Raw genomic sequence first — 21,625 nt, forward strand, 5'->3', positions numbered from 1 at the left:
AGTGAAGCAGCAGTGGAAGCATTGGTAACAAGAGGTCGTCAGCAAAGTCAGTCTAAGGGGAAGAGAAGAAAGTCCAAAGGTCGAGCTGTTGCCAAAGATGAATGTTCTTTTTGCAAAGAAAAAGGACATTGGAAGAAAGATTGTCCAAAATTGAAGAAAAAAGGGAAGACTCCGCAAGATGCAAATGTTGCAGAATGCAATAGTGAAGCAGAGTCAGACTTTTCTCTTAGTATGACATCTTCAACATTATATGCAGATGAGTGGATCATGGATTCTGGTTGTTCCTATCATATGTGTCCCATTCGGGAATGGTTCTTTGAATTTCAAAAACTAGATGAAGGGGTTGTTTACATGGGTAATGATAACACATGTAAAATAGCCGGGATAGGTTCAATTAAACTGAGGAGTCATGATGGATCTACTAGAATTTTGCGGGATGTACGATATGTCCCAAAGTTGAAGAAGAATCTCATCTCTTTGGGGTCGTTAGAATCTAAAGGCCTAGTTGTGACAATACGAGATGGAGTTCTTAAAGCAACTTCAGGAGCATTGGTGATGTTGAAAGGCATAAGAAAGAACAATCTGTATTACTACCAAGGTAGTACAGTGGTCGGGACAACAGCAGCAGCAATTACGAGTACCAAGAAGGACGCTGAGGCAACACAGCTGTGGCATATGCGTTTGGGCCATGCTGGTGAAAAATCCTTGCAAACTCTAGCCAAGCAAGGATTATTGAAAGGTACAAAGACTTGCAAACTTGAATTTTGCGAGCATTGTGTTCTGGGAAAACAACGAAGGGTGAAATTTGGCACTGGGATTCACAATACTAAAGGTATTCTGGATTATGTGCATTCTGATGTATGGGGACCGTCCAAGACTCCATCACTTGGAGGAAGACGTTATTTTGTCACCTTTATTGATGATTTTTCCAGACGAGTTTGGGTGTTTCCTATGAAGAACAAAGATGAGGTGCTTGAAGTTTTCCTTAAGTGGAAAACTAAAGTTGAAAATCAGACAGGAAGGAAGATTAAGGTTCTCCGATCAGACAACGGTGGAGAATATAAAAGCGATCCTTTCCTGAAGATATGCCAAGATTGTGGCATAGTAAGGCACTTCACCGTAGGTGGAACACCGCAACAGAATGGGGTGGCAGAGCGTATGAATCGAACGCTTGTGGAGAAAGTTCGATGTATGTTATCCAATGCTGGATTAGATAGAAAGTTTTGGACTGAGGCTGTGACGTACGCTCAACATCTCATCAATCATTTGCCATCATCTGCTATAAATGGCAAGACTCCTTTGGAGAAATGGTATGGAAAACCTGCTACTGATTATGACACCTTGCGCATTTTTGGTTCTATTGCATATTATCATGTGAAAGAATCAAAGTTAGATCCAAGAGCAAAGAAGGCTCTATTCATGGGCTTCAATGCTGGTGTTAAGGGATATCGTTTGTGGTGTCTAGAGGCAAAGAAGACGATAATCAGTAGGGATGTTACCTTTCATGAATCTGCCATGTTGAATAAGGTAAATCCAGAAGGAGTGAGTAGTACTTCGCAGCAGGTGGAGTGTACTCCGCAGCAGGTGGAGTTTGAGCAGAGTGTGGTAATTCCAGCAGAAGGTACCACTAGTGATTCTTCATTGGCAGATGCAGAGTCAGATGAGGAAGAGGTTTCTACCCAAGAACCTCAACAGCAATCAGAGCCAATTGCAGTCAGAAGGCAGAGACGAGAAATTCAGAAACCAGCTCGTTTCACTGACATGGTAGCTTATGCACTTCCAGTTGTTGATAATATTCCATCCACTTACACCAAAGCCATTCAGAGTTTAGAGAATAATAGATGGTTAGGTGCAATGGAAGAGGAAATGCAATCTCTAGAGAAAAACAAGACGTGGAAGCTGGCACAACTACCAAAAGGGAAGAAGGCGATTGGTTGCAAATTTGAAGACACTATTGAAGTTAGTGTTATGAGAAGATGTTCGAAGATGTGGAATATCGCCAAGGTGGAGATTTGTTGAATATTGGCAATATCCCACATTAGGAAAAGATAGAAAGGGAGGGGGTTTGGTTTGTTATATATAGAACCCCTCCCCCTTTGGTTGTATCATCCCAAAATCTTCTCCTTTGTAATATTTCTAGAGGAAATATTAATTTGGTAGTGTCCGAGGACGTAAGCTAAATTGGCCGAACCTCGTTAAAACTCTGGTATTTTATTTCTTATTTGTTTGCTTTTATTTAATAGCTTTATGTTGGTTATATTTATTTAGTTATTATTGCTATAAATATCTAAGTGAGTTCTGTCTAGTTGTTGGGTTTTAAGCGGGACCATTGTGACCCCTCCAATTTAACTGGGAATTTTCTTAGTATAATTGTTGGCATAATAATTATCTAAATATTTCTGATAATATTGTTATTAATATTATCGTCGCTTCCGCAACAATATGAAATTGTAATTTCACATTATCTATATCCCTTTTCAATAGAATAAGGTGAAATCACATTTTTATACAATCCACAATTAAAAGATAATAAGATAAGAAAATCAATTTTTCAAAAATTGATTTCCTCCCGTACGCAAAAATGTGTTAAAAAAAAGTATTAGTTTGGAACTTTTTTTTTATTGAAAAAAAAATAACTTAAGTGATAAAATAAATATGAGTTTGAAGGAAAAAAAATATAAGTAATTTTAAATATTATATAAAAATAATAATTTATTTATATAAAATATAATTATTACCACAATGTAATGTTGTTAATATTTTAATGTTGATAAATATTCAACTTAAATTATAATTAAATTAATAAATAATCTATAAATAATCTATATTAACTCATCCTTAATATCATCTATATATGAAAAATAAATTTGAAAATACTTTTTAAATAATTAATATAACTTATTTATATATAATATTAAAAATATAAAATCATTTATAAAACTGAATTTTAACATATAAAAATCATTTTTATATTTTATATAAATGACAATTTTTATAATTTAAAAAACCACAAATTAAAATTTTCTAACTTGAAAAACCAATTTTGCAAAACAATTCAAACAAAATAATAGGCATTTGAACCGTAAGATGACCTTTTATTCTCGATGCGCAAAGATCAACAACTCGAAATCGGAGTTTTACATACCCTTATCGAACTACCATCGACGGGTACTTATACATCGGTGTTACGGAATTGATCCTCAAACACCATGAACGGATCGAGCCAAGTGACAAGTTGCAGCGATGAAGCTTCCGGCGGCTACAAGCAGACACTCGTTACATTTGATCCATTACCTGATTATACACTCCGGATTGACCATAACTTAAAAACGATTTGCGAGCACAAACTCTTAGTTCGCAACGGCTGAAAAATATACAAAAATCATAATAGTTCGATTCTTCGATCTACGATGTTTTACTTTTTAAGTTCAACGATCTTCAGGATTCGTCAATTCCGATGTATTGTGAGTGAGAAGCTGCTAGGAGGGCTGCCCCGATGCCGGAACCATCGTTGGAATGTTCGATAATGATGTTTTCGGAGACTTCTTCTCCTAGCAACTCGGTGAGGGTGTTCTCCATGCAGGTACGGAATTTGGTGTAGTGTTCGTACAATCCACCGTCTAGAGACACAACCGACTTTTGCTTTTCACCATCTTTCAATGTGTCTCTTCCGATTTTCTTGAGGATGCCGGCAATTCCCGCAGCCGATAGTCGGGCACCACGAGTTGCAACAATGTCGCATAGCTCAACAATAACTTTTCTCATTTTCAGGGAGGTATTCGATATCTGAAATAAAAACGACGGAAAGATAACAATACGAGAAAAAACCGATTAAAAGCGTGATATATAGGAAAACCCGTATTTGTACAATAAACATATCTAACATATTCTACCTCTAAGATATCCTTTAGTTTTGTCGCCACAATTTTGAGATCCGGAGTTGTGTCCTGATGCATTGCGGACATGTGAGGAGTTCTGCGGAATCAACAGATAAATGTTAACCGATCTCCAATTTCTCATCACACCCAAAAATCAAAGACTGCTGAACTACATGTTGGAAAAACAATTATCTTAGGGAATGAACATGCTTAAACACGTAACATGGTCCGATACATATAAGTTGCCTAAAATTCAGTAACCCAACAAATCATTAACCAAATCGGATTATATCAGACTTAGATTGCGTCGGGTTAAGGATCCACATCTTATTATCCTTCCAAGTACAAAGGCTCACATTTGAGAAGAGATTGTAAGCTTCATGTATTCAAGGTGGGTGTGATCTGTAGGAAATTACTTACAGGAAATATTTTCCGCATTTTCCCATGTCTAATTCACGGAAAATAGTTTGATCAACTGGAAACAAGACATATATATATTTTTAATCGAAAGGGGTAAGACAAATTTGGGAAAAGAACTTTCATGCAAGTAAAGTGATTTTTAAATAAAAAGTAACTTGAATCGAGAAAAACATTACAATATTAATAACAAAATTTTAATTTAACATGTAAAAAGATTTTTAAAAAATTAAAAATCATATTCTGGAGCTATTTTCAGTGAAACAAATCTAAGTCACATTGCAAAATAAGATACAGAGAAAAATTACACTACAGTATGGCACACCGAGTGAATTTTAACTGGGGAGCATATTAAAGACATACCTTAGTATGAAAGGAATTTTCAGTTTTTCCGGAATAGTATCACCAAAAAATGCGGCTTCGTCGGCCATCTTGTACAGAACTCTGCGTACAACCTCTCCCAAATACATACCAGAAATCAATTTCTCGAAAATCTGGAAATAGTAGTTAATAGAGTTAACATCTATCGTTTAGAAAATTAATAAGTGGGAACTAGAAACTCGGGGCTGAAGAAAGTGACCTGTTCTCCGGGGTTTAAGCTCTCAGTATCCAGTGCTTGGTCATATTCTGATATTGGAAGGTGAGAAGACCGGAAGTTACCCCACTCCATGTTGATAACCTGAAAAAATGAGGAAAAGGTTTCAGAACTCAACATATAGTAATGGTTTGGTTGCCAATTAACAGAAGCATAGAACATTGCTTACCATGTCCCCAGACTTAGGTAGAAGACCGTGCCATTTGGGAATTGCATGAGCACGCTCTACATAAGCTGCATTGGTGCCTGTACCCAATATCACAGCAGCAACAACATCGGGGTTGTTATATCTTCCACCAGCCAATGTGCCAATTGTGTCATTGACCTACAAAATCCACAAAAGAATTTGGAATACGAACTAAAAACATTAGCCAAGCAGGAAAAAAACGAGAAAAGCAACGGACTACTACACCCAACGGTAGAAACAAATTAGACTCACCAAAGCTGTCACACGCATGTCGAGGCCAATCCTTTCCATGGCTTTAGTCAATTCTCCAACAACATCTTGACCAACCTACACGCGCCAGTGAGGAGAAACACTAAGATTGTATGATGCAAACTCCAAAAGTTATAACATATAGAAGAAAGTCATTGCAATATTAATAACCGAATATCACTTGTATGCGTTCTGGAACATCTATAAGAAGAACTTGTCCTCGATCAGATTGTTCATAAAAAAGTTAAATGTCTATAAATTTAATCGAGATGTACGTGCCAGGCCAGGTTCTAATGGACTTACCTGAACACATCATGAACATATCTTAGTTCTATGGTCTAAACATAGCCCATATGCACAAAATATTAAGACTCCTGGGACGGGGAAAAGTGGAAAACCAAAGTCCGCATGCTTTCAACATTACAAAGAAAAAATTAGAATAATGACATCACGATGAAATCCTAACATCCCCCAAACATGAACACATAACAAACTACTATTTCAGACTGCAAAATAGGAGTAAAGGTTACTAGGATTAACTGCATCTTCAATCAAGAAGCCCTTTGTCCATTTTATAAGAGTCCCAGACGATATGGATGTTTGCCGAACAGGAAATGAGAATGTAAACCCCAGCTCCCTTTGTCTATCGGGTGAAAAATGTAAACCTTCACTTTCTGTAGCAACAAATTTTGCAAGAGCTTCAGCAATATAATCAAATAATGCCTGCAATCACATCATAGAGACAAATTCAGAGAAAAGAAGAAATATAGGCCGGATTAAAATCAATAATCCGGATGGATAAGGGTCTCACGTCAGAAGATCCGGTCATCAAATGAGGAGGGATCGATACTTCCTCGAATTCCTGCTTAACGACACGGTGTTCTTTACCACCCAAGTGTACACGTAGCACACGGAAATTGGTGCCACCGAGGTCAAGCGCATAAAACAGCCCTTTCTCATCACTGGAAAGTTAAAGATGAAAAATACAAGAAATATGCTAAGTTAAGCTTGCTACCAATGCAAGAATTTAGAGAACTTGAATCATTGGCAAGCCGGATCCGAATTTACTGATCATTCTCTTGAAACGAATTCTTTCACAATTGAAGACTAGCTTCCCACATGCCATATCCAACTTATGATAAGACAAAGTCAACATATAATGAAGCATTGGCAAGAGAAATTTTCTTAAAGCATTTATAAACAATGTAACAATAATCTATGTTATTCGACTCTTCATTTTTGGATACGGGTACGAGGAATTGACATCCAAATGCCCTCTAAATACATGAAAAATACTTTTCTAAAAATAATTGAATATACCCCTTCCAAGCAAATACCCGTATCCATTACTCGAAAAAAATATACTCAAAAAGCCAAAAAGAAGTAGCTAAGGTTTAGATAGTAAGCAACATATTAGAACATAAATTATTTATGAAATGAAAGCAAAAGGTGGATAAGGTAAATAAGAATCAATAAAGCATAAAGTTCATAAGATTGAAAAGTTAGGTAAGTGATGATGCTAAGGAAAAAAAAAACTTTCATAACTATTTTTTGTTTATTTTAAATTATAATTTCTTAATTTATAAGAATTCATAACATACATTTTAATTTTATAAATATTCTTATAGATTTTTAATTACAATTTCTTAATTTTGTAAAATTTTATATCATATATTTGAATTAATTTTGTAAAATCTAATGTAATATAAAATATTATGCAAAATTTCGAATCGGATCTGATACATGAAATTCCTAAAATTCATAAGTGGAATCCAAAATGTCGATCCGAACCAACTTAATTAAAACACTAAAAAACCCAGTAATCTCTAAGCTTCCTAATCCTAATTTAGTCGAATCAAACTCTTCTACATTTTTGAATCAGCGGACTACATTTAAGCAATCAATCGAAACATTTAAAAGGGAAAAAAGACCATTCCGAAAGTATTGGAAGCTGAATTTTGTATTGCGGGAAAAAATTGGTTAGTTCATTGAGTTGATTAGTTGATTTACCCAGTGGGGAGATTATCGACGTAGCTGATTATCATTTTGAGCTTGCTCCCGCCTTCCGATGCGAGCCCGGCGTGCATCTCGACGGTCATAGCATCCGCCACCTGTTTCAGCTTCGAAATCGGCGTGCCGCACTTTTCCTCGAAATCTTTCAGTATAGATTGAGCCTGGGCCCACTTCCCAGAACTCTTCATCCGGTGATGTACCACCAACGCCGCCGCGGCACACACGGCCACCGCACAACCCACCGCCGCACCCACCGCTACTTTCCTCATCGCAACAACGAGTATAAATCCGCAAAACACGAAATCAAAAGAAAACTTTAAAGAAAACAAACAACCAAATGTTTTTTTTTTTTGAATCTTTATATATAGCGTTCAACTTCAGCAATAAAGCAGCAGCTTTCTTGAGAAAAGCAAAGAGAGAGATTTTTATTTATTTTTTGATAATTATAAATAAAACTAATTATGTTATTATTTGAGAGAAAAATAAATAAATCTTGTCTCGACCTTGGAGGCGGATGTAAGAATGAAAGAAGATATTTAAATGTGAGAAATTGGGAAAATGGACATTATATCTGATTAAAATTACGATAATGACCCTTTACTTCTGGGAGTTCCAAGGTAAGACAGCTGTTCGGTTTCGGCTGATTTGCACGTGCAGAATCTCCCCATTCTTGGCATCTTTTTTCAATATATCCACATATTTTTCTCGTTTTATAATTATATTTAAAACATTTAATAAATTAATAAATTAATATTATTATACATATAACTTAATAATTTATATTATACAAGTTTTATTATAGTTGCATTCGTATTTTCTCGTAGACATTAATTATTTTTATTTCATTTTTCAAAAAAATATTTTTTATTTCATATTACATTCACGGGTGACATTTTTGGGTTTTAACTTTATCAAATTTTATATAATACGTTTGTACTTTGTACTATGTTTCTTTATGCATTTAGTTTTTTTTAATATAATTTTTTTTTATTCTTTATATTTTGAAATATGTGTTTTTATTCTTAAAGCCAAATATTTTTCGTTAATTTTATCTAAATAATTATAATGATGTGACACATATATTTTAAATTTTTTTAAAAAATAGCATAATCTTTTACAATTATGTAAGACAAAAAAGAGAAAAAGTATGATATTTATTAAATTATAAAAAAAAAACAAATACTATCTATCAAATCATCATGTGTTTTAAAATATAAGTCACGTAAATTAATATATAAAATTTTGATTTAATTTAAGTTTTATAAAATATTAACAATATTTTTTAATTAATATAATTTTATATTGATATATTATATACATAAATAATTATATTAATCTAATATAAAAATAAATATATTTAATTGTTTCTTTAAAATTAAAATTAATATATCAAATAACATATTAAACTAAAATTTATGTATAAAATTAATATTTATGCCAAAAAGAACAATTCTAAACAATATATGATTTTCTAAATGGAATAAACATAATATAAAATTACAATACTAATAAATACAAAAAACATAATAGGACAATTTGCATTATTATAAAAGTTTTTTTTTCATGAAATTGACGTTAACTAAATTATTATCCGACCTCTTGGTACTTAAAATTATCCATTCCGATTTATATATAGTTTTCGGTGGATTTTTCTTTAAATATGTGAATGTAAAAATATAAATTTACTAGTGGATTGAGTTTTAATTCAATTTGTATAGGTATAGTTGTCGATGTAAGAGAACGTGGGTTCGAGTGTGCTGAAACGTATTATCCTCCTATTTATGGGTTGGGTGGGGTTATGGTTAGTTCTAGACATTATATCAAAAAGAGCATATATGATCAGAACCTATAATGAGATGAGATTATTCAAAAAATATATATTTAATACAATATTTTTAAAGGTAGTAAATACAATGTTTTCTTTAATCTAATAGAATAAAAGTTAGGATAAACTCGAGCATGAAACGAACAAGAAAAATAATGGAAAATTAAAAAAATCGAACACAATTTTTTTCGTGGAAAAACTCCTCCGAAGAGGATAAAAATACGGGTAAAGATAATTTCATTAAATCAACAAAAACGAAGAGTACAAAGATGGAGATAAAAAATTAAACCTCGAAATTCATAAGTAAAAATACTTAAAACGTAAACACAAAATTTCTTGAAAGCTTATAAAAGCTAATACTTAAACGTGTTATAGGTTATTCTTTCTAGAGTTGTAGAAGGCCTATTTATAGTCTAAATTCGTAGGTAAAATAATATTAAAATAATTTATAATAATCAATGTTTAAGTGGGAAACTAAAACAACGTTTAACCGAAAGAAGTAAATAAGAGAAAATTGAGGAACACATTGCCACGTTGCAACGTGGCTTTCTTCTCGTTGTGATGAAGCATGGTCGCGTTGTCTGGACGAAAAGCTCCTCCTCATTGCAACGTCACACATTGTTTATGCTGAAATGCTTGGCATACTCCACAATAAAAGTAAGATTGTTTAATAAAATATGTCAATTTCAATTTTAAAGAGAGTAATCGTAATTAACTTGATCAAATTTAGTTCATATATTTTTTAAATTTAGAAAATTTAGTTAAAACACAAACAATAGTTGTTAAATTCGTTTAGTTTGTAATACCCCCTACCCGTATTCATTGCCGGAATAGGGTACAAGGTATTACCGGAGTTTACGATTTTTTTTTATATTCAATATAGCCCCTTTATAAATAGCTAACCTTCCCTGCAATATTAAATCGAGACCAATCCACTTCAACCAAACCAATTCAACATATTTTCAAGATAAATTCATGCATATTTATAAAATAACGTCATCACATACCCAAAACCAGGTTTGTTAACCATACTAATGGCTTTGTTAACCATACTAATGGCTAACTTTACATTCATTTCACGTTAACATTTACTTTATTAGCTTATACATGCCATTGATTTCCAAAATAAAGTTTCTTTATATACCGAAATCCTGAGGTTGATAGTGTGATGTGTCTCCGACCAAATCCGACCTCTGAGCTCTTAACACTACAAAACAGGGGAAAATGAAACAGAGTAAGCACTTTGTGCTTAGTAAGCCCATGTAACAAGAATTATACTTACCTAATATTTTCAATACAATACAATAAACATTCATATATCCATTCAATGCATTATTACCCTAACATGCACAAACTCAACATTCAAGTTAGTACAATAATTTCCATGTACCAATAAAATATACTATGATTGATGAGCTCATCAATATCATAATTTCCATTTCCTTTTTTATTTTTCCATATTTATCCCATTGAATTTATCAGAATTTCGATGGATTTTCAGAGGTACACTTTTAGTGTACAATTCCGGGTCCGTCAATTCTTATTCATGTGCGCACATTTCCATTTTAGAGAGCACACTCCCGCGAACCTCAACCTTGCAGCGGGATTACCAGTTCAGGCTAAATCCCTTGCAATATAAACTCATAGAGTATTGTCGGGATTACCAGTCCAGGCTAAATTCCTGCAACGACAATTACTCTAATGAGCTTGGATCTGAATTACTAGTCCAGTCTAAATTCAGACCCTAATTCGGATTACCCGTCCAGGCTAAATCCATTTTACACATATTCTTCGGGAAAGCTATATCAAGATAGGATCACCCGTCCGGGCTAGATCCTTTTTACCGTCAATTCCTTTTCAGATATCCATCGAATTTTCTTTTCATTCAACCAGGATTTCTTCCCATTTTATCAAATATATAAATGTTTCATTAATTTTCATACAATGAACATTCAAATCATATTCACATCAATAACATACAATCTCAAGCATTTAAGAATATAATTCAAGTTACACGAACTTACCTTGATACTTGTTTGTAAACAAAAAAAATCTACTAATCCCGAACTTTTTCATTTCCTCGATCTAGCTTCGTATTTAAATCTTCTGGATCTAAATAAATAAATTTAATTATCAATTTAATACATTTCATGCTCATATGCAACATTCTCTATAATTCAACTATTATTATTTATAGTTTATTCAAAGCTGCCTATTTGAGTCATAGTCACTAAATTATTTATAACTCAAGTTACGGAACTCCAAATTAAGATTCGTTAATTTTCCCTGAAACTAGACTCATATATCTTCTTACCATAAAATTTTCAGAATTTTTGGTTTAGCCAATAAGTACATTTTATTCTTTAAAGTCACTCCTGTTCTGCTGTCTGATAGTTCTGATCCTTCTTCACTAAAAATTAATTATCTCTTCATACACAATTCAAATGATGTTCTTATTTGTTTCTCTTAAAAATAGACTCATTCAAGATTCTATACATATAAATTTAAGCCCCTAATTATTTTTCTTCAATTTTTTATGATTTTTCAATGTCAGAACAGGGGAACCCGAATTCATTCTGACCTTGTCTCACAAAATTCATTATATCTCAAAATTTACAAATCCATTGCTTACACTATTTCTTCTATGAGAAACTAGACTTTCATATTTTGTTCATCTTCTAATTTGATTTCTACAATTTATGATGATTTTTCAAAGTTAGTCTACTGCTGCTATCCAAATTGTTTTTGTGCAAGCTATTTATTACTATTTTTCCCTTAAGCTTTTAATAAATGATAATTTCGTCCCTACTCAATTAGCCTCTCAATTGAGCTGATTTTTTTCGATTAACATTTTATTCTATCACCTTAAACTAGTTTACAACCTTTAGGAATCATAATTTCAGCAATAGACTTTAATTCCAATCATTTTCACAATTAGGTCTTAAAAATCAATTTCTATTGAAATTACCTAATAAAATCATATCATAAACAAATTAAAGCTTTAATTTCATTCTATTTCATCATAAACTTACAACACTCAACCATGGTGACTTTCAATTTCATCCATGAACTCAAAAACTAATGAATTTAATAGTAGGGCCTAGTTGTAAAAGTCTCAGAAACACAAAAATTACAAGAAAAAGGCAAGGATTAACTCACTTGGTGCAAAAATTATGGAATACCAGCTTAAAGAACCCTCCTATGCGTTTTTAGCTGCTGGAATTGAAGAGAAATGAAGAGAAATCTAGATATTTCCTATTTAGTCCTAGTTTTTTTTAGTTAATTTTGCAATATTCTAATTTTGCCCTTAATTTATCAATTTTTCTTTTGATTTCATGCCCTTGCCGTCTAGCCATAATAAATTTTGGGTCTAATTCCCTTTTAAATCCTTTCTCATTAGAATTTTAAGCTATTTAATCATTCTAGCAACTTTTACACCTATTACAATTTAGTTCTTTTCATTTAATCGACTACTCAAACATTAAAATTTCCTATCGAAATTTTAATACTACATTACTAACATTTCATAAATATTTATAAAATTATTTTCGACTCAGTTTTACGAGATAGAGGTCCCGATACCTTGTTTTTACCCAATTTCTTCAATAATTTCTTTTTCTAACTAACCACTAAATCGGTAAAATTTTTCTATCAATATTTTCATACGATTTTCCTATCATATCAATTTTCATGCAAAATATTGAAATAAATTTCTCTTTAAATCGGATTTGTGGTTATGAAACCACTGTTCCGACAACTTTGAATTTAGGCCATTACATAGTTAAATTAAATTTTTAATCTTGAACTATGTGTACCGTCATAGATTTAATCAATATTCTTCAATTGGATTATTGTAAGTCCTTATACTTTTTGAATTTTAAAATTTCAATCTTAACGTCAATTACAGTTGCTAATTTATTAATTAAATTTTTAGTAAGTAATATATAACAATAATAAGTTGATATGACATAACGCATATGATAATATACTTGCCACATCTTATTTTGAAAATAACTTAATTTAATAAATTTAACCCTTATCGTTTAATGATAAGTAAAAATTTAAAATTAAAAAATTATATTCACTAAAAATAATCAATTTAAAGTCTTATTTTTTGTAAATTATGATAACTAATAACAAAAATTAACCCATGTATTTCAATATTACTTTTTAGTAATTATTTCCAGCATTTTTCTTCCCAAAATTAAATTTGACTTATTTCATTAAATAATTTAAATAAAAATTAATTAGCTATATTTACAATAAAACACAAAAAAAATCATCCACTTGGTGTCAAATTGTAATTAAAAATTCTGAAATTTGAACTTCATTTAAGAAAATAAAGTTTTGAAGGAAGTTCATAATTCATGCCATTCCGGTTTTCAAGTAACGAGACACGACCGGTCTACATTTTTGCCTCTTGGTAACAAATTTAAAACCGAGGAAAGTCTCTAGTTTTTAAGCCAACAATATTTGACAATATGTCACGTGAAAAAGTCAATGACTAGGCATGAAAAAAAAGTTTGAGACCCGACGGATTCTGACTCGATCTGATTTGATAGGATTATTTTTTTAAAATTCAATGAAATCGAATTTAAAAAAAAACTGTCTGTTTCGAAATAATTATCAAAATATGTTTTTATATATAATATTAATTTAAAATATATGATAATAAAATTTATATTATTATTTACATTAAAATAATTATATTTAGGAAATTATTATCATTAAATATAGAAAAATATATATATTTGTGACGTATCATGGTTGGGTTGAGTCAAATAAATCTTTAAGTTTTCGAGATAAAATTGGGGGAAATAAATTAATATTTAATTTTGCCATCTTCATCAAATATCAATCATGCTTTGATGGCTCAAATTTAAATTTTATCATGCATAAATATTACAGATAATTTTTTTTAATTATTCTAAATTCAAATCTCATTATATACGGGTACTCATTCGAATATGTTTCGATTTTGATATGTATAAATTATTAATTAGTTAGGAGTTCAGAATCCATCAAATCTAAAACCAGGTTGGGTAGCTAAGCTTTGATGTTATTATTGGCAAGTTGGTGGCTAATTTTATGAGGTCACCAAATTTGGAAAGTAATGTAAGGCACGTGTGTTTTGGATGATGATAAATAAGATTTAATTCTTTGCTTTAATTGACAATTACATATATCATACTTTGATTTACTTACCATTAGATGCTTGCTTCTGCTCACTATTTATCCTATTTAATTAATGAAAATGTATTCTGTTTTTTTTTTCATTAATTACAGTAAACAAAATGTAGTTCAAGAGAGCCGTACAATGGCTTCAAATATACGTGATCATAGGTTGGTCTATGTAAATGTAAAATTTTAGATTCGGATTTGGTTTAAAAAATGACCTAAAATTCTGTTCAAGCTCGACACAGATTAAAAATGTTAAACTTGAATTTGGCCCGCTCGTATTAACTTTTTTTAGATTATTATTTGCATATAAAATAATTTTAAAAATATAATACATCAAAAATATTAAAAATATTAAAATAAATGTTTAGTTTTTATATTTAAATAACACTAAAATAGTTACAACTTAATAATAAAATGCCTCTAAAATAGTAGTGGCATTAACAATAAAACAATAGTTATAAAATATATAAATAGTAACAAAATAATAACGAAATGAAAGTAGCAAAACAGTCTAGACAAAAAAAATTTATCAGAGGCTCAGCCCGTTAAGAAAACGAGTTTTATTTTTTGTTCAAACTCATTTTTCGGGACTATATTTTTGTCCAAATCTTCCTATTTTTCAAACAGACCTTCAAGTCTAGATAGATAACCCAACTCATGATCGGATCTAGCTTTTAAATTTATTTATGGATGAGATTTTAAATAAGGGTGTCAAGAAATTAGATTAATTTAGTTTAAATTATTATTTAATAATAATAGATTATTGAATTGATAACATGAATATATTGTCTTGTGTGCATGTCATGAACCACACATTCTCAAACTTTTGCATTTCGATTTTAAAATGAGTTCAAAGACATCTCTATGCCTACATAGACTAGTTCGTATGGTGTCTTACTTGCTCACATAATTTCTATATCCTAGAAGTCACGAGTTCGAATATATTGACGCACAAAACTCTTCAATAATTATGATTTTTTTAATTTTAAGTATCGAAACATGTTCTTAAACTCCTTTCAAAGTTAAGAAATAATTTTGAGAGTATACTAATGATGACTTGCAAACAATGCGTTTATTCAAATTTAATAGCAGATTATACTACTTAATATCTTGTGTTCCATTAGGCAGGAATCTTTTTTTTTCATAATATAGAAATTTAAAAATATATAAAAATTTGGAGATTTAGTTTTTTTTTGAAAAAATTTATTATTAATCAAAATTATCACAAGAATAAACCAGACAAAACTCATTATCAATGGTTTCTTTTCAAAAAAAAAAACACCCTAACCAAAAATAGGAAAAAGATGTGGTGTATTATATGTATATTTTTGACTTTTTTTTATTGAATGAATATTGTAGGTATTGTTGTTAATACAGGAGAACGTGGGTTCGAGTGCGTTAAAACGTGTTATCCCTTTATTTATGGGTTGGGGAGAGACTATAAATAGTTCTAGACATTCCAAAACATTGTTAAATAGAAAATTTCCTTTTAGGCTCTTTAAAGTTTTTAAAATTTTAAATTAGTATAATTAAAATTACACTTTGACCTCCTTTAAAAATATAAAAATTTGATTTAATCTTTTAAAAATTATAAATATATAGACTATTAAAATGTAAAATTAAATTTTTTATCATCGTAAAAATTATAATTTTGACCCCTAAAATTTTTTCTAATTCGCCCTACCTATAATGAGATTATTAAAAAAAAAAATTTTAAATGAGTAGAAATTAAAATAACTAAAAATATTATATTATACTAAAATCTCATATAAAATAGAGACTTTTTTTTAGAATTTAATCGCATCTACATTATTCCAATTATTTTATAATAAAAGGGTTTGCGTATAAATTAGGTTTTTAGTTTGGTTTAAGGGCTTCATCGTCAACCAATATTATCCAAAGATACAGCCAACGACCAAACCATTAAAATCACAGAAATAATAAATCTATAAAAAAAATCAATTCTATTGTTTAAAATTTATAATTTTTTTATAATTTTTTTTGTATAATTAATATTTTAATAATTTAAATTTAACTTTATCAATATAATTATTATTATATATTATATTAAAAAAATTCTATTTCGTTGGTTGACTAATCACTAGTATAATGATAATAATAGATATTTGTTATATTTCTATTCCACTTGAGCACATGTAAGGAGCATAAACAAGGTTGACTCTCTTATTGGCTCTGCTTGAAGAGATATCATGTCAAATTATTCGTCATAATTAAAAGAACATCAATCTTCTCCTTTCTCCGAGAAAGCCACTTTATTTTTTTAAGTGTGAATATACTTTCAAAACAATAGAGACCTATTTGAGTATAACAACTTTGCACCTATCAAATGCATAATAGATTGGGCCTATAGTGCATATTCTTCACATATTGCATGATGGCAACTTCTTTGATAACAATTTGTCATGTCACGCTAGTGGACAAGATAACCTCTCTTATAAATATCCTTTCAATGATGAAGAATGATGAACTTTTTAACCCTTAAAGGTACTTTGAGCAACTATCCTCTATTTTAGCAATCAACCTCCCAAATTTTAAACGAGTTTTCGAGCTTAGGTGGATAGCGCGACCCTTGAACATGTCTTCTTTAGACTAAGTTTGATAGCATGGTGGTTATTTTTCCTCTCTTCAATATTTTAGGAGAGTAGGCCTAAGAAAAAAATTGAGAAATTGATGTTGATTTGAATAATGATATTTGGATGATTTTTGAAATAAAAAGTAAAAAAATCATGATTATTCGAACATAAATAAAATTTATTTTTATTTAATTTAGAATTGATTCCAATTTTTATGTTGTAAAAATAAATAATTTATATTTAAAATAATGAAATAATTTAAAAATGTAAAAGAATATGTTTCAAAAAATATTATATAAAGTTATTGATTATTTTTTATTTACTTAAAATTATTAATTTTTTAGAAATATTTTTTGGAGCTTTATAAAATAATGTTTAAAAAATCATAAAATAAAGTCATTTTGTTAAAATAAAGCCGAAAGAAACCAAAATCAATATTTAAAAAAATCTAAAATTGAAGCAAACTAAATTATTATAAATGGCTTGAAAATGAAAAACAAACAAACCATCGAATCAAAGCAAATTCATTCCTATAGGAGGGAGAAAGTCTATTATTTATTTCTTGCGAGATGACATTATAGAGAGAATCATATTAGTTACACAACAGAGGTGATAGATACATTTCATGCAACTTGATTGATTGTTAGGCTCGTGTGACAAAAGTAATGGGCACAACAGTCGCATTTAATATAATTTGATTGTTTGTCGTTGTTGAGTGAATCTTCTTCTTGGTGGGTAGATTTATTCATGAATTAAGTTTGGACAAAGATTTTATGTCTTGGGCCAATCCAACATTGACGGGTTTAAATTCAATTTTAATGATAATAAGCTATTTTTAGATTTAAATTTAATTATAAAATACATGAATATTAATATAAAATATATTTTAAATATTTTTATTAATTTTTGAATAATGAATATTAAGTTTTATTAATATTTTTATTTAGATTTGTTCAGTATTTTAATGTTGCAAAAATAAACTGGAAATGGATAAACTGCTAAAATCATACAAAATCAGAAGTTGTTTAATCAAATAAAGAATCAAATTTATTTTTCTCTAAGTTCAAAATTAGTTCTCAATCACCTCCATTACTCAAAAATACTTCACATTCATATCATTGGAAGTTCATTCTTAAGCTTACATTTTCTCCCCGGTCTCATGCTTCCAATCATCATTTTGCTTCAGAGTCATGAACATAAAGAATGTATGTATGTAATATGCACGCACGCACGCACGCACGTTTGTATGTATCAATGTATTTGGATAATAGTAATGCCTTTGCTTATTGTATGCATATTATATGCAGAATCACAGACATTTAGTTTCCAATCATCATATGGGTGCAGAGTCATGAACATATTGCATGAATGCATGTATGCAGGCATGTATGTATGTATCTATGTATTTAGATAATATTAATGCCTTTGTTTATTATATGCAGAATCACAGATGTTCAGTTTCCTGTCATCATTTTGGTGCAGTGTTACGAACATGCTGAATGAAATTTTCCAAATATAAGTTTGCTAGCAGTGTCGTGGATATCTACCTACGACATCTTTCAAATCAGGAACATCGGGTTGTACATACGTGCTGCCAACACTTCCATTTTCCTTGGGAATAGCTCCAACTTCATCATCTTGAACTGATGTGGCAGATGGGATTTTATCCTCCGTCACGAGTGTTTCTACTTGTACTTCATCCTTTGCATTGGAATCTTCACCAACAACTGAACTTTCTGAAGTCGTAACTTGATCGACTATTTCTCCGGATGATCCCAAAGTTTCATCGCTTTCCACCACATCTACTAGTGGAACTTCTGCGCTACTTTCAGGAGATGAAACTTCAGAACTCTCCTCTGTTTCCTTATCTATGGTTTCCTCCTTGTTTGCGATATTGGCAACTGTATCCGTTTCCTTTTCAACCAGTTCACCTGCTGCAGTAGCACCAGCGACCGTTTGAACCTCAATTTTCTCCGGCTTTTCTCTCTGATCCAAAAACGCAGCAACCTCCTTGTTATTATGGAAAGCTAGCATGAAGGGATTCGTTGCAGTGTACACCACACCTTGGCTAAGCTGAGAGTCCAAGTTATCATTGTCCTCTTCTTTCTTCATCGTCAAGGTTACTTGTCCCCGTGTGATGCGCAACACACGGACTTTGACTTCTTGGCCAACCTGCAATGATGGCCCTCCCACCGTGCTCATAATTCCATCATCGGATTCTTCCGATGTAGGCAAGAATCCTTCTTCCCCCTCGGGAAGTGATATGAAAGCACCTGACCGAGTTAAATTCTTAACCATTCCGTCAAGGTCTTGTCCCTTGACAAATTTCGAGCTTCTCATCGGCTCCTTTTTCTGGCCAGGCCTTGAAGCATTCTTCCTAGCTGGCCTGGCCCTGTCAGTCCCGGAAGGACCGTCTTTTTGTGGCTGCCGTTTACTAGTCACGCAAAAGTGATATCCTCCCACTCTCGGTGTTTACTTCAACTAACCTCACCTTTACCTCTTGTCCAACTGAAACAACACTCGCAACATCCTTAACAAAGCTATCGCTTAGCCTAAAAACATGCACCAGTCCATCCGTGAAAGCCCCGAAATCAACAAAAGCACCAAATGGTTGGATTGATCTTACTTTCCCGGTAAACATTGCACCAGGAATAAGCTCCTCGTCCTTAACAGGCGGCATCTCACTTTTCCTTACAGATCTCGTTCGTTTGGACTGTGTTGGTGCATCATTAGAATCTGATTTTTCACTACTTGTTTCAACTGCATCTACGGGAGAATCAGATTGCACAGGTTCCTGGTTTTCCATTCAAAGAATACCCTGTTCTGTATTGCGGAAATGATGTAACGCTGGTTGACAAAGGTAGGATAAAACTATGTGAGGGTGGAGCATATCTTGTGTGTCTCCTTGAGGAACTGCATCTCGTTAAACTAGTGTTCTTCCTTACCGAACAGGCAGCACCGAGAATAAGTGTAGTATTGCTAATAGAACACAGGATCACAGGAGTCATAGTGGCGAAAAGCGAAGTACAATCTGCACTAAAATAAGTGCTTCATCTGTATCTTCACCTGCAAGAACATGAACAATGCACTCAAGACACATAAATTTCCAAAGTTTTCAATACGGCACACGATATACGAGCACCAACATACCGAAACCAATACGGTTAATATCTTCGACTAATACCCCAGCAAACAGAAAATTACAATCACAGGCATAAATATGGTGATTAAATTTGTTATGCAAATCAAAATTTCATGTTCCAACTCAAGGTATAGTAGGTTGCAAGTGTATAACAGTTTGGACTTTAGAACCACAACATATAAATAGCATCATTCGTCTAGTTATTCTAGCCTGCATTACTCGAGCTCGAAACCTTGGACTGTTCTACTCTCGTATCATATCCGAATATAAGTCGGACATGAGTAGCGGATAAGGGTGCTTCAACTAAAGTGCATAATGAACCAATGTAACACTTAAAAGGTGAAAATTAACCAAATGGTGCTTAACATAAAAAGGTTCTTATCAAAATCCATCTCAAGTAGCTGCATGAACCAATTGAGTTAAATTTTGAGTTCGATAATCGGGTTATTTTCATCACATTGTTCACTGCTACAGTAGTAGGATTTTCACTTAGAAAAACACCAAGACCCAACATTTCACTTCCAATTCAATAAACAAGAACAAGAAATTCATTACAAAAAATACAATAAAAAAATTCATGGTTTCAGTCAAAGAGAAGCAACAACATGAGAAAATATGAACAACCCAAAATTAGAAAGTCGATGAAGAACATATATAAACTTCAAAAATCAATGAGCCATTGTCATATTACAAGCAAAAATTGTACCTTTTTTTTTTTTTAAAGAGATAAAGCTTTCTGGGGAAAATTTTCAGAAGTGAACTAAGTGAAAATGAGTACAAGAGAAAAGCCTATTGCTTGCTATTCATCAGAAATGGAAAGGTTGGGCTTTAGCCTTTAAATCCTTATCTATTTTTTCCATTAATGGATAGGAAAAAGAAAAACAGAACAACAATATGATTATGGGCTCGGCTTGGCTCGACTCTTGCGCAAGTTTGTTTCTCAGCCTTCAGTTTTTGGTTGGCTGCAAAATTTATTTTAGGGTTAAAATAAAATTTAATCCTTAAATTTGGTAATTTTTTCAATTTAGTCCCTGAGTTTTTTTCACATTAGTTCTAATAGTTGAAATTTTTTTATCAGTTTTGGTCCGTGAGATAATATGACAATCTAAAGAAAGTTTAAATGCTGATGAGGTACAATTTTAAAGTGTCACATCATCACATAGACAAAAATTATTGTCGCATTTTAAGACTAAATGTTGTCTAATCCTCTTATTTTATGTAAAATTTTAAGTCTAATGTATGTATATTTACTATTATTTAAATGGTTGACTGAGTTGGTGTTACCTATCAACCAGGGGCTAACAAGGGCTAGCAGGGGCCTGCCCCTCTAAAATAGAAAATTTTTTATTTAAGGCCTTTTATAATTTATAAAATTTTAGATTTATAATGGTAAATTTGCATTTTGGCCCAGCAAATGATAAAAATTTGATTTAATCCTTTTAAAATTATAAAAATATAGTTTATTAAAATAGTGAAATTACATTTTTATCATCGTAAAAATATATTTTTTAATTCCGTTCTCTAAAAAAATTTCTGACTCCGTG

At 31.4% G+C, this 21,625-nt stretch overlaps 1 protein-coding gene and 1 pseudogene across 1 annotated transcript; both read right to left on the bottom strand.

Moving 5' to 3' along the window:
• Positions 1-3,074: 3,074 nt before the first annotated feature.
• LOC107893309 (hexokinase-1) lies at positions 3,075-7,883 on the bottom strand. Its single transcript, XM_016818261.2, has 9 exons — positions 7,337-7,883; positions 6,138-6,288; positions 5,867-6,049; positions 5,330-5,404; positions 5,060-5,215; positions 4,876-4,974; positions 4,659-4,789; positions 3,894-3,975; positions 3,075-3,786 (listed from the first exon to the last, which is right to left on the bottom strand). Exons 1-9 carry the CDS (start codon positions 7,606-7,608, stop codon positions 3,439-3,441), a joined length of 1,497 nt encoding a protein of 498 aa, XP_016673750.2. The 5' UTR covers positions 7,609-7,883; the 3' UTR covers positions 3,075-3,438.
• A 10,211-nt stretch (positions 7,884-18,094) lies between these two features.
• On the bottom strand, positions 18,095-20,695 carry LOC107894452 (polyprotein of EF-Ts, chloroplastic-like; annotated as a pseudogene).
• Between the last annotated feature and the right edge of the window lie 930 nt (positions 20,696-21,625).

This window comes from Gossypium hirsutum, chromosome A13 (genome assembly GCF_007990345.1).
Source record: "Gossypium hirsutum isolate 1008001.06 chromosome A13, Gossypium_hirsutum_v2.1, whole genome shotgun sequence".
NCBI classification, from domain to species: domain Eukaryota; kingdom Viridiplantae; phylum Streptophyta; class Magnoliopsida; order Malvales; family Malvaceae; genus Gossypium; species Gossypium hirsutum.